The sequence below is a fragment of the Thalia democratica genome, chromosome 4 (genome assembly GCF_965202585.1).
Source record: "Thalia democratica chromosome 4, ktThaDemo2.hap1.1, whole genome shotgun sequence".
In the NCBI taxonomy this organism is placed as follows: domain Eukaryota; kingdom Metazoa; phylum Chordata; class Thaliacea; order Salpida; family Salpidae; genus Thalia; species Thalia democratica.
Genome location: NC_139168.1, coordinates 34372968 through 34386954, shown reverse-complemented (window position 1 = coordinate 34386954; position 13987 = coordinate 34372968). Strand labels below are relative to the sequence as shown.

Here is a 13987-nt window from a genome sequence, read left to right as displayed (position 1 = left end):
AGTTTATAAAAAAATCTTGTACCCTGTTATTGCCTTTAGCATCCAGTCTTTATAAATTGTCTTCTAAAAACAAAGGTATCTATATATGATATAACAAGTTTAACAGCAAATTTAAATTTATAAAGTTCTGGAAATTTTCCTCCATCTTCTATGAGTATTTTCTAAGTTTATTGATGACTTCATGTTTGAACATTCTGAATTAATTTGTTCTGTTGTTTTTGTATCTTTTTCTTAATTTAGAACTATTAACAAATTAAAACTAACTTTTGTCTAGTATTTAAAATTATGTTATTGGATAACAATAGTTTAGTTTCTCTATTGTATGCTATAACAAAAGTGTTTTATTATGGGTATAATTTGTAAATCAAAAATATTGTATAAGGTAAATAAAGTTATTTTTTTAATAAACAATATCAATAAAAAGTTTCAAAATCATTGTTTTCAGAATATACTATAGTTTATTTTAAAATGCGAGAAGGAAAAGGAATAAAAATAATAGAATGGGATGACTTGAACAAAAAGAAGTTTTATATGAACAGTTTAGCACTTGCCACTTCAATCAGAACTTGCATTTATCCTCTAAATTTGGTTAAAACAAGACTTCAGGTTTTTGATTTAGCTGCTGAAATTTTGAATTTGTTATTATTAAAACCTATAGGTATAATTCAAAACTGTTTAAAGCATATGTAGTCAGGGCATTTACTACAATATATATAAATAAATTTTTGTTTAGTGTTTATCAATTTAAGGTGTTAGAGTTAAGGGCATAGGGGGGGGGGGGTAAACACCCTTTTTTGGTTTTTGATCTTATTTTATATAGTTTTTACTAAGCTACAAAATGCTTTTTACAGATTAAAAAAATTCAAAACAGTTTTTGAGATATAGCCGGTCAAAGTCTGAGCCAACAATATGGGAGGCGCAAACTAAAACGGCAAAAATAGACTATTTCACTAAAAATATATCTTCTCCTACGTTTTTTGAGATAACTACCTCAAACTTTCAGGAAATGTTCCTTGATATATTTAGAAAATTCTGTCGCAAAGAATTTAAAAAAAATTAAAAAATAAAAATTTTATATAAAAAATAAACAAAAAAACAGTTTTTTTTTTGTTTTTTTGTTATAAAATTTTCGTTTTTTAATTTTTTTAAGTTCTGTTCTGACAGAATTTTCTAAATTTTGCAAGGAACATTTCCTGAAAATTTGAGGTAGTTATCACAAAAAACGTAGGAGAAGATAGATTTTTAGTGATTTCTAGTTATTTGCCGTTTTAGTTTGCGCCTCCCATAAGGAACCTATTGTTGCCTCCGACTTTGACCAGCTATATCTCAAAAAATACTTTGAATTTTTAAAATCTGTAAAAAGCATCTTGTAGCTTAGTAAAAACTATATAAAATAAGATCAAAAACCAAAAAAGGGTGTTTACCCCCCCCCCCCCCCTATGCCCTTAATTACTAATTAATATTAGTAAATAATAACTGATTTATGAATAAGTAATAGTTAATATTAAAATTATGAAGAGTAGTTATAGAATTTTGAAAATCTTCAAAAAGCTTTAAAATTGTTTATAATAAACACTTCTTAATCTTTGTCAAAGTTAAAGGTTAAACGTTTTGTTAAAACAGGTGTAAGATTTAATTAAGTTTATTGTCAGCGGTGAAGCCTGGTAACTGCAAAACTAGCAGTAAATGTTTTTTAGAAGTTAAAGCTTACAATTACTACACAAAAATACATGAATTACTTTTATATATATGACCTCTTTATATATATTGTTATTTAAGTAACTGTAAAATAAGGTTGTTATTTAAATTTAAACACCTTCTACTGAGCCACACTTGAATGGCTTTTAAATAATTTATCAGAAAAATAAGATTTCAAAAATACTGGTACACGTGTTTCATAAGACTAGACGCCTTAATCTTCAGCCAGCTAAATTTAGAGTAAAAAGTTATACAAAAACTTTTGCTTCTATGTTTAGCAAAGTGTTTTTTATTTTAAATTTAGCTGGCTGAAGATTAAGGCGTCTAGTCTTATGAAACACGTGAACCAGTATATTTGAAATCTTATATTTCTAATAAACTATATATATATATATATATATTATGACCGCTTTAATTAAAGCATATTGCTCTTTTTCTGTTTTAAGCATTCTTTAAACAAACTCTAACAACGTTATAGATAATTTTCAATCTTAGAAAGCTTTAAACTTTACAAAAGTAATGTCAAAGACACAAAAACTAAGTATTTAAAAAAATTATTCAGAAGTTAAAAGTCTAATAATAAACAAATAATGATTTATGCATTGATAATTTCTTTCTACTTTTGTAAAAACATGTAAGGTATGATGTGTTTATAAAATTTTCTTTAAAAGGTTATAGTTTTAAATTACTACAAATATGTTGTATTTGTTTAGTTAAATGTAACAACATATTGCTTTTGAATTTGCACTGTTTATAAGTTTAAAATAAAAAGAATCAATTGGTTTTAAATCACCAATTTTTTAGAGTAAAGTTTTTAAAAACTTTATAAAAAGTAAACTTGTAACTTAAGTATCAATTAAAGTTTGCAGGAGTAGTTGCTATTATTATTAAATGAAATGTAAAGGTAACCAATTATATGTAAAAAACATCCCAAATGTTAAAATTTTTAGTAAAAAAAAAAATTTGAACTGTATTATCAATTTCTTTTGAAGTTTTTGTTAACATAAATGTCAGCAACAGATATGTGTACTTGAAAATCTTTAATTTTTTTAATGAAATTGTTTTATAACTTAAATTATACTTTACATACATTTTGTCATCGTTTTTTCTTAAAATAGTTCTTAATTTTTACATGCTGTTTTAGGCGGAGGAAAATGCAAACAAGTATAAAGGAGTAAGAGATGCCTTTAAAAAGATAGTGAGGCAAGAAGGGGTTAGAGGCTTGTACAAAGGGTTTCCCATTAGCCTGTTCCATGTAAGTCTTTTTCTACCTAGATGAATTAAAAATACTTAAGCATAAAATAACAATAAAAAGTTTTCATTTAGATTTAACTTAATAAACTTAATATCAATTAACACTTAAACTGTTCAATTCTTAAAAACAAGTGTTAATTTTATAAGCAAAATTTTAATTACAGGTGGCTGCAGGTCAAGTATACTTAACAACTTATGAACTAAGCAAGCAATTTCTTTACAAAAACCAAACAACATCTATTCAGGTTTGATAAAAAAACTTTTTATTTTATATTAAGCTGCTAATTAAAAGGTTTGTACTTCTTAGCAGTGTTTTCAGTAAGATATTTAGACATTATAAGTAACTTTTGATTGTTTGATGGGGTAGCTGTCAAATTTGCACAAGCGTACAAAGTATTCAAAGATACTTTTACACAAAGACATGTTTGCACAAGGGGATAAAATTGTACAAAAATAAAATGCACAAAGACACTTTTGCACAAGCAGACAATTTTGCACGAAGACATTTTTGCATGGGTAATATTTTTTAATTTTTTAATAATTTTTTTATTGGTTTTAATTTATCTTTTATTTTTACTATCACTGTTACCCCTAACCCTTACCCTTGGTCAGTAGCTTTATTTTATTTTTAGTTTTTTACTATGACTATTACTCCTAACCCTTACCCTCGGTCGGTAGCTTTTTTTTTTTAAATTAATTAATATTTCTTATTCATTTTTATTATTTTTTAAATAATAATATTTGTTAGTTATGTTTTATTTTTACATCACTGTTACTCCTAACCCTTACCCTCGGTCAGTATTTTTTTTCTTTTTTTTTTTTTATTATTATTTAATCCTTTGTTAATTGTTTCGTTTTTTTTAATATATATAATTTTTTTTAAATTGTAAATCGTGCAAAATTGACCCTTAATGCAAATTTGTTTTCGTGCAATTTTATCCCTTTGTGCAATTTTGTCCCCTTGTGCAAATTTGTATTCGTGCATTTTAGCAAGCTGGCACAACTTTGTCTTTGAGCAATTTAGAACCGTTCCCAGTTTGATGATAATAAGGTTAAGTTAATATGTAATTAATAAAAAAAATCAATAATTTTCAAGCTTTTTTATATTTATATTTTGATTTGATTAGTAATTCGAATCTGTTTAAGGTTGAATCTTGATCTAATAAAGATCTAAATCCTAGCTTTGACTAAAAAAAATAATTTATCTTATTTAGAGGGTAGATTTTTAGTAAACTTTTTTTTATTGTTATAATTAATTAAATCTTTTACTTGGAGTTCTTTTAACTCAAAAATTAAATGCAATAATTTTAGCTTTTAATCTACCTACTAGTGTCAACAACTAAAACTCAAAAATTTCGATTAGTTTTGTATTTGTTCCATGCATTCTTAAATTAAAAAAATTAAATTTTTAATATTTATAAAATTTGAAAATGACATTAATCTGTAAATAATTGTCATCTTCACAAACAGCACATGTGCGCTGGTTTCACTGCCTCGTTAGTGTCGCAAACAATAATGGTGCCAGTAGATATTATCTCTCAACATCAACAAATGAGAGGTGAAAGAAATATTGCCAGCAGCAAGTTTGTTAAAGTTTGATATATTTATTTTAGGATCATTTAAAGTAATATTTAAATTTTTTTTTTTAAATATAAGAATTGAAACTAAATAAATTCAGCTTTTTTTGTTTACGTTGTGCTTAATTTAACTTGTGAAAGCAATGGTTTTTTATTAGTTTTAGGAAATCTTAAATATTGACTAACCAGCTCGTTAAGCATTAGTCTAGAAAATTTTTTTAACTTTTAAAGTAATGAGTAATTTTAATATGTCAACAGTTAGTAATACTGTTAATACAAATAAATTAGAAAAATAGTTATTGTAACAGAATTATAACAAAGCTATTATTTTAATTATATATATAACAAGTTAATATGGTTTCATTGTTATTGTTCTCTAATGTTGTAAAACACAGTAAGAATGAAATAATAAATTAAGCGCGTATAATATTTGTAAAGTGCCAACTATTTGGTTTTTAATATTTATGTTCGGCTTACAACATTAGTTTTGTGAGTAACATTTAGGATGGTGTAAAAAAACTATATAAGCTATTTAAGCTATTTTATTCGTACTTTTATTATTTTATAAATGATTAAGTTTTAGTAAATTTTTATTAGATAAAATATTTTATGAAAAAAGTTGAATACTACAATTACAGCTTAAAGGTAAAATACGTATTAATAAGATTGCTGTAAATTGTAGCTGTCCAAACTATATTTAATTGCAAAATTATTAAAATTAAGATCGTTTTTTAAGTTTTTTAAATTACTTACCAAAATTTTATTATACAGAAAACAAAAATCATCGTTCGTTGGTCAATCGATGAGGCTCATGAACAAAATTGTGAAAACTGAAGGGGTCAGGGGGTTATTCAGGGGTTACTTCGTTTCCTTGGTTACGTACGGAAGCAACAGCGGGCTGTACTGGCTTTTCTACTATTGGTACAGCGAGAAGGCTGAGGAGTTGATTCCAAAGTCAGAAAATGTCAAAACCAGTCAGTTTGTTTTGTAAACCAATTATTATTTATAGCGTATTATTATTTAGATTTAATTGTGACACTGTGTTTTATTATTTTAATTTATACACAACATAAAATATTGAACTGTTTGTTACCTCAGGTTACAGAGAAGCAGTGCGGATATCAGTGGCCGGATTGCTTGCCTCGTTAACCGCCTGCGTTTGCACGAATCCCCTTGATGTCGTAAGAACGAGGTTGCAACTACAAGTCAGTCACCTTAAAAATTTTATAAATTTATTATTTGTATCGATTTTGTAATTTGTTAAACTATATAAACCTAAAAATTTAGAAGGTATCAATAGTTATTTAATAAAAAGACGGAAAAAGTTTTTTTATTGTTCATTTAAGGAAAAAACACCAAAACAAAAAAACAAGTATTTATTTACAAACAGTTGAAATCGGAAGGCCAAGGCGAAATCGGAGTCACCAAAGTGGTGAAGAACTTGGTGAAGAACGAGGGATTTTTGAGGGGGTTTTCGCGGGGATTGTACGCTAGGATGCTCCAGAGCAGCTGCACCTCCGTATTCGTCATCCTCGGGTACGAGTACGTGAAAAAACTGAGCCTCAAGGAGGAGAGGAGGCAAAATTTCGAGATGTGATTCGAGAGAGGGGAAGAGGTGCCGGATTTTGTGATTTTTGGAGCATTTTGGCACTGTGTTCGTTTTGGAGGCCGCTGAAAAGTTGAACTCAGGATGTCAGGTTGTAGAACGCGTGAAAGTATAAAGTTTTTTACAAATGAATGGAGTTTATTACTTAAAATAAGTGAGTGTAGAATTACAGTCGAGTGCTTCTAGAAATAATAAACTCCTTTAAAGTTTAGGTGAATATAGTTTCTTATTAGTTTTTCAATTCTTCACATAATTTATTAGTATAATATTGTACCTGCAATCGAAATATTAAAATGTTTACCTGACAATTATTACTAATACTACTCATAAGTATGCTTTAATATAACTTTCAAGTAATTCATTTAGATTTTCATTTCAATAAAAAATTATAGAGATAATTAGTTTTACTAATATGCACTATTATCCATACTAATATGTTTTATTACCCATACTTTAGTGTTTAAATAATTTTAACAAGATCTACTGCAGTTTTATTTTATTTCAACATTTTTTGTAGTAATAATAAATTTTAAAGTACGTATTTGTTATAAAGTTATTTTTTTTGTTATTAAATAAGCTGCATCTAATCAGGGTTGCCACTTTACATGGAAACGTGGAAAAACCTGGAATTTTAACAAATTTTACATGTTCAGTAGTAAAATTACGATTTGACTCAAAAAATCTATCATATAGATAAACATTTTTTGTCATTATCAATTTTTTTTTATTAAAAAACTCGTTTAAAGTAGCTTTACAGTATCTTTTTAAGGTTTTATAACATTTAACACAGTTCCTTACCTTAACTTAACTTTAAACTAAATATATACCCAAAAATGTGTGCTTTCAAAAACCTGGAAGAAATTTAGAAAACCTGAAAATTTTTGAAAAAACGAGTGGCAACCCTGATCTAATCTAGTAAATAAAGCATTAAAATAGCTTTTTAAAAGCACTTAACTGTTTTTAAGTTAAAATACTTATATAAGTATTCTTAATTTAAAAATAAAAACTTTGCAAGTATTTATAAATGTTGAAATTCGTTTGAAAAATGTAAGTTTTTATAATTTCAATGTTGTATTTTTCACCTTGTATTATTTTACATTACTTGCCAACTGTGATTAGCTGAAAGGTTTGTGCTTATAAGTCTTTTTAAAAGATTATTTTGTTTAAATGAAACTTGTATTGTCGTTGTTGTTTTTAGCTTCTATATATTTTTGAAATTTCTTATGATTTACAACAATATAAATTGTACCGTCCTTTTTAAAGTTTATACGGAATTTAAATTAGCTTACCGTTTATACCGGATTGCTTGCTATACCTTAATAAATAAAACAAATAATAGTTACCGTTGATGATCTGTTTTTATTTAAAAAATATTGTTTTACACGGATTTAGTGATTATTAAAAGTTTGTCAATTATTAAATAGAAATGAATTGTACTTGCAATATTCTTGTACTTTTAAGTTATTATATTTACTAAAATTTTAATTGAAATCATAAAATTTTTAAGAATTTATCAATAGTATTTTAAAGCCGACTCTAAATTTTTATATTTTTTTATAATTTTTGTTTTGTTTTTAATTACTTATGAGTTTTATTAAAATAAAAACTAAAATAAATGGTATGCTTGCAATTGGAGTAGAATAACATATTTAGCTTTGCTTTACTAATAATTTTTTTACTAAATTCTTTAGATATAAAACTAAGCTACAGCAAGCAGAATCATAATGTTTTTATTTTTTTTAATTTTTAGGTTTTCATGGGTTGATCAACAGACATCCTTCCATTTTATTATTATTGTAAGAGGGTTGCCAAAAAACCTGGAATCCTGGAAAAAACTCGATTTTGACAGTTTAGGCTAAAAATTCTGGAATTTAAAAAAAATCAGGTATTTAAAACAAAAATTACCAATAATCCTAGAAAACCTGAACATTTTAAGAGTTTTTACATGTATAGTAAATAAATTTCGATTTGACACAAAAAATCTGTCATAGAAATAAAAACAATTTTATATCATCATTTGTTATCTTAAACCAGGGTTTCCCCAATGTAGGCTATATCATCCCTGGGGGCGATTTTAATAAGTCGGGAGGCGATTTTAAAACTTTAGGCAGTCATAAAATATTGAAACTTACACTAGATATTCTTGAGTTGCAGATGAAGAGCGAAAATAAAAAAAGGTCTTAGGTGCTTAATGGTAGTTTTTTGAGTAATTTTGTTGGAGGGGGTAATAGCCTTTTTAATTTTTTTAAAGGGGGCCATTTGAAAAAAGTTTGAGAAACCCTGCCTTAAACCTAATTTTAAACTAAAAAAAACTTAAACTTTCGAAAACCTGGAAGAAATTTTTCAAAAACATTTTGCAACCCTGTCGTAAGTTTATTGTCCTACGATTGACCCAGGCATCGAATACTGGGCTACTAATACTAGAAGACATTTAAGGTAAAGACGAAAAAGTAACATAAAAATAGTATTCATATAGTTTAAAATCAAAAGCGTAATTAAATAAATTAAGATTTATTGATAAACAAAAAAATATTTAACACATAAAAATTATACTAGCATCAAAAATTTAAATGCATTGACTAAGCACAAAATTTAAAACCCAAGCACATTAGCAATAGACGAACTAAAAAAATATTTATCGACCATATTTGAAGAGGACTTATTTTTCATAGAGGAAAGGCGCAGCTAAAAAATTTAATCAATGGTTGAAAAACAAAGCAGTTTACTTATAAATATTACTGACAAATATTTAATTTAAATCAAATATTTTTAATTTCAACCAAAATTGTTCGTTTTTCTTGCAAGAAACTCGTTTGGAAGCTTGTTCCACATTTCCACTGAACGGAAAACAACAAGTTATCCAAAAAATTATTATTGAAATGGTGTCTTGCATGTAAACTTTTTGTTTGTACCTCTCAGTAAATTCTTGTTTTTATCAGATTCAAAAAAAGATTGTAAATTAGTTGTACTTTCACCGTTAACTAGTTTAAAAAAGTGATGAGATCAAGTTCAAAACTTCTGTATTCTTAAGACTTAGTAATAAGTTTTGTTAGTCTATCAGTCGTAAGATGCACAAGAACTATTGCAGCGGTTGAAGATTATTCTGGTATATTTTAATTGAACAGATTATATTGGTTAATATATATATATTTTTTAACTGTAGAAACTAGATTGGTGTGTTGTATTTCAACTTAGGACGAGTGTATACGAGACACCATTTTTCAATGAAATTTATACCTGTAGATTTAAAACTTGAAAAGATATAATTAATGCAATTCAGTGAAAGTAACTAATATCGTGGTTCTATTTTAAATAAAGAAATAAAATGTCCATTATCTGTAAAATAGAATTGTAAACTAATCTAATTAGTTATAGATAAGTTAATAGTGTTCGTTTTAAAGTCCATAAAAAAGATAAAAGTATTTTTTTGAATAATTAGAAAATGAAGTTTACTAGCGTTTAAGTTTAATTTTCTTTTGGCCAATTTGTAATATTATGTAAAGACTTTATAAATTTGTGTTACAACGGCCAAAGTTTTTTGTGTCGTCTGCGAAGAGGTTAATGGTGCTGCTAACATCAACTTCGGAAGCTTATTATTTAGACAAATTATAAATAAGAGTGGGTCAATAACCCCTACTTGAGGCACTCCACTAAAGAGGGGTAAAGTTTTTAAAAATATGTTACCAATTTCTATTTTTTTGATTCTATGATGAAAAAACATTTTGAACCAACTAACTAGACTATTATGAATTTTGTATTTGGATAATGTTTAGCAAACTTATTGCTCAAAAAAGACACCAACCATGAGTGTAAGCAATATAATAATTAAAAACAGGATGTTTGGTTAGGGAGAAAGCCAAATTTTTTAGCTAAAACAAGGTAATTTATTATAAGATGATCAAGTAATAAAAATAAAAATTATTTGTTAAAAGATTCTGTAAAAGCTACTTGTCAAGGAAATTGATCTGTAACTTTAGGGGTTCTGTTTGCTACCCTACTAGAATAAACAGTACGTTTTATAAAATATGAGAGAACTTTTTCTGGGGAACAGCCCAATTCAAACCCGCGATCGTTTCCAACCTGCGCACAACTCAATCAAATCCGAGAATCGCTTACCGACCAAAGTAAGGGTTAGTGGTAACAGTGATAGTAAAAAATTAGAAAAAAAAATATAGGTGGGAGTTGTGCACGGGTGGGATTTGATCAAATAGTAAATGACCGCTGATGGGAATTGTAAGTATAACTTTTCTGGTGTTCTTATTATTAAATTTTTCAAAATAAAACATATTTAGTTGTTTGACCATTACTTATAATTTTTTTTTGCATTTCTAGACAGTTTTTGTTAACAAGTTTAAATTTTTTGTCCTTATCATCTTTATTAAATGCTTTTTGAAATGACTTGTTTGAAAATAGGTTTATCAAATTTTAAATAGTATAAGAAAATAACTATCATCAAGTAATAAAGGAAAAGAAAGGTGCTAAGTTAAGCTTTGATTTTACAAAGCAGTATTTTTTTGGTATTTGTGTTTTAACAAAAACAATATATATGTTCTTTGTAAAACATTTTAACTTTTTTTTGGTACTCATATGATACATATTTGTATTTTTTAATCATCTGCTTACCCAATTTACAATTCGGATATAGAGTTTTAGTTTTTCTCTAACATCTTTTTTACATTAGAAGGATATATTTTTGTTTTTCTGTGTTGTTCAACTATAGGCAAAAATTGCTTAATTGAAAGTTTTTAGTTTATGAACTCATCATAACCCTCCTATAAATTTCTTTAATCGTTTCTTGAATGTTTAAGTAATGTTTGTATAAATATTTTGAAACAAATCTTTTTTACAACTAATTTATTATAATTTCAACGACCAAAATAAACAAATAAAGCACAGTAAGTTTATTTATTCTCGAAAATCAACTGTCCACAAGTATAAAGTCACTAAAAATTCAAAAACCTAATTTATATAAAAATCAAACTTTTTCTTACTATATTTATCTTATTAAGAAAATGTGCAATTTATTTTTTATACTTATTTTGTGTACTAAAAACAAAGTTTAAATAGTTGAACGATGTAAAAAAAAAGATTATCCTATAAGTATTCTAAACTCCCTAAATAACAATAAGTTCTTTTACATAAACAAAGAAAAAAAAGGGATTTCAATATTTTGTCAAGACTGTTTTGTTATTTATACTTTTATTATTACTTGTTTAATATTTGATTGTTAAGTCAACACTATTCACTTTATCAAACAAAAATTTTCAACTAGTTGAATCTGAAAAAAAAATTATTAAAAATAAAGTTACAAAACTGAGTATGTATGCTTTTTACATGCTTCCAAATGAGCTTCTAAAGCACTTAGTTTCGGGAACGGAACAAAAATGCACTAAGTCAAAATTTCACGAAGAGTAAATTTTACACGAAGATACTTTACGAAAACAAATTTGCATGAGGGGACAAAATTGCACAAGGGGACAAAATTTCACGAAGAAAATTTTGCACCAAGGGTCAATTTTGCTTGAGTTAAAATTTTGATGTAGGGTCAATTTTGCACGAGAGTATAAAAAAATAGAAAAAAGAACAGAAAAAAAACTTAAACATATATTAATAAAATAACAAAAAGAAACAAAAAAGTTACCGATTGAGGGTAAGGGTTTGGGGTAACAGTGGTAGTAAAAAAAAATAAATTAATAAAATCTAAAAAAAAAAAAGAAAATTCAACCTGTTAAAAAACGTCTCCCTGCAAAATTGTCTACTTGTGCAAAAGTGTCTTCGTGCAGTTTAGTCCCCTCGTGTAATTTTGTCCCTCCTACAATTTTGTCTGCTCGAGCAAATTTTACACCTACCCCTTAGTTTCATATGTACAATAATTAAGTTTGTAACATACTGGTTAAAAATGATCGAATAAAGGTATTTTTGTATTGTTGAAATATAAAAATTTGTAAATTTATAAATGACTAAAAAGATAAGTAAGCTAGTAAAACCATGAGGATAAAACTTCAGAGTTCGTTGATTCTTTTTATAGTATTAAGAAGTGTTTAGTATTTTGAAGTTTGTCCTGGATAATACGTTGAAAGGTATCCGTGGTGTGCGACTCGATAACCGAAAGGTTTTTTGTGTACCATAGAAGCTTGCGCATAAAAATATATATGAACTCTATGAAGTGTGAAAGTTTAACTTTTTTCACTTTTTTTTCCAAATTCTTTCTTTTACCAAATACTTAAATTTTAATTTTCTTAAAAAAAATTTTAAATATTTTTTTTTAATCTTCTTTTTTATCACATTGCACTTACAAAAAAACAAAAAGAAAAATTAGAAAAAGATTTTCAAATCTATACGTTCTAAAAATGAAAATGAAAATTTGTATAACATTTAAAGCTATAATTTAGTTATCTGAGACACTTTACCAAAACTTAAGATTCAAATAGCTAAAAAGACTTTGGATAAGTTTTATACAAAATATTTAAGTTATAAAACGTAAGTATTTTAAACATCTTATGTTATATGAACAATTAGAACAAACATAAGTAAATCTACTGAGGTCATTAACAAATTCAGTCAAGTTAGTCTGCATCAACTTACATATACAAGGTTCCCATTAAAATTTCAAAAAAAAAAAGTTATAGGAAAATTCACAAAAAAAAACAATGAACTTTACATTTTACAAACATATTTTTAAGGTACATAAAGTAAAATATGTCGTTAACCGTTTATAGGCACAGTCTTAATAGTAAATTTAGGAAAGTTCGAGGGTTTTTGAGCTCTAAATTTAGTTAAATAAACAAACTTTGGATAAAATGTATTTAATATAAAAACCGAAAAATTTCATCCGCCAGGTGGCGCAAATGAGTCACATTTTTGTACTGAGATTTCAAAGTTTTTGATTTCAAAAAAAAGAATTTTCTTGGTATGTTTTTTAACCTTGCAGTGCTGCTGTTTTGGCTTTCAAATTTCAATCACCAAGCAAGAACGTAATTTATAGGGATTTCTAAAGATTCTCACATATTTTTCAATTTTTTCTAAGAATTTATAGGGATTTTCTAGAATGTTGCAAATTTTTAGTGATTTATAGGGAAGTTGAAACCTTGCATATGGTATACTATCAAAATCCACTCGCGTTCAAAATCCACCCGATTTTATTTTTATTTTTTTTATTTATCAATTCATTTTATATTTTTTCTGCGTTTTTTGTTTTTACTTTTTATTTATTTTTCACTATAAATGTTACCCCTAACCCTTACCCTTGATCAGTAAGCGTTTCTCGAATTTGACTGGATGGATTTTGAACGTGTCCCCCTGCATATAAATTTGTTACAAAATTTAGACATTTATGGAATCAGTATTTCTTGAATTATTTCTCACAAATGAAACACCTGGAACCCAATACAATTTTTTTGTATAAAGTTTTATGTATATACAGTTCTCATTTACTCTTTTATAAATAACGTTTAGAAAAAAATATTTTTTTTTTAATTCAAAAGTTTTTGTCATTTACAAGACGTCAAAAAGTGTCGGTGGTGTGCGACTAGATGACTGAAAGGTTCTTCGTGCACCAGGTCCTAGAAATAAATATTTTTAGCGTTTTTTTTTTCATTTAATAAACTATAACTTTGAATCCTTAGTATTTTTTTTAACAATATATTTTTATTTTTTTTAACTTGCCACCAAAGTTTTTTTTTGTAAGACCACCAACTTCTTTAGGGTCATCCACAAATTTCCACATTTATAATTTTAAAAGATGTATCATATTTAGATTAAAGTTATTCAAAAATATCATTATAATAGATTATTTGATGTTATGTATTTCTACTAGAGGTATTTTATGTTGTTTTTCTCAAAGTTTATAAAG

At 26.4% G+C, this 13987-nt stretch overlaps 1 protein-coding gene across 1 annotated transcript; it reads left to right on the top strand.

Annotated features, from left to right (window-relative positions):
* Positions 1-449: 449 nt before the first annotated feature.
* On the top strand, positions 450-7663 carry LOC145834146 (solute carrier family 25 member 44-like). The gene is made up of 7 exons (XM_082941503.1): positions 450-606; positions 2843-2953; positions 3117-3197; positions 4423-4535; positions 5301-5503; positions 5628-5734; positions 5920-7663. Exons 1-7 carry the CDS (start codon positions 469-471, stop codon positions 6124-6126), a joined length of 960 nt encoding a protein of 319 aa, XP_082797629.1. The 5' UTR covers positions 450-468; the 3' UTR covers positions 6127-7663.
* Positions 7664-13987: the final 6324 nt, after the last annotated feature.

Excerpts from the sequence above, each read along its gene's own strand:
- LOC145834146 (XM_082941503.1), top strand. The coding sequence starts at position 469 with ATGCGAGAAGGAAAAGGAATAAAAATAATAGAATGGGATGACTTGAAC. Across the intron at positions 607-2,842 it reads TGGTTAAAACAAGACTTCAG|GCGGAGGAAAATGCAAACAA; the intron begins GTTTTTGATTTA and ends ATGCTGTTTTAG. Across the intron at positions 5,504-5,627 it reads GTCAGAAAATGTCAAAACCA|GTTACAGAGAAGCAGTGCGG; the intron begins GTCAGTTTGTTT and ends TTGTTACCTCAG.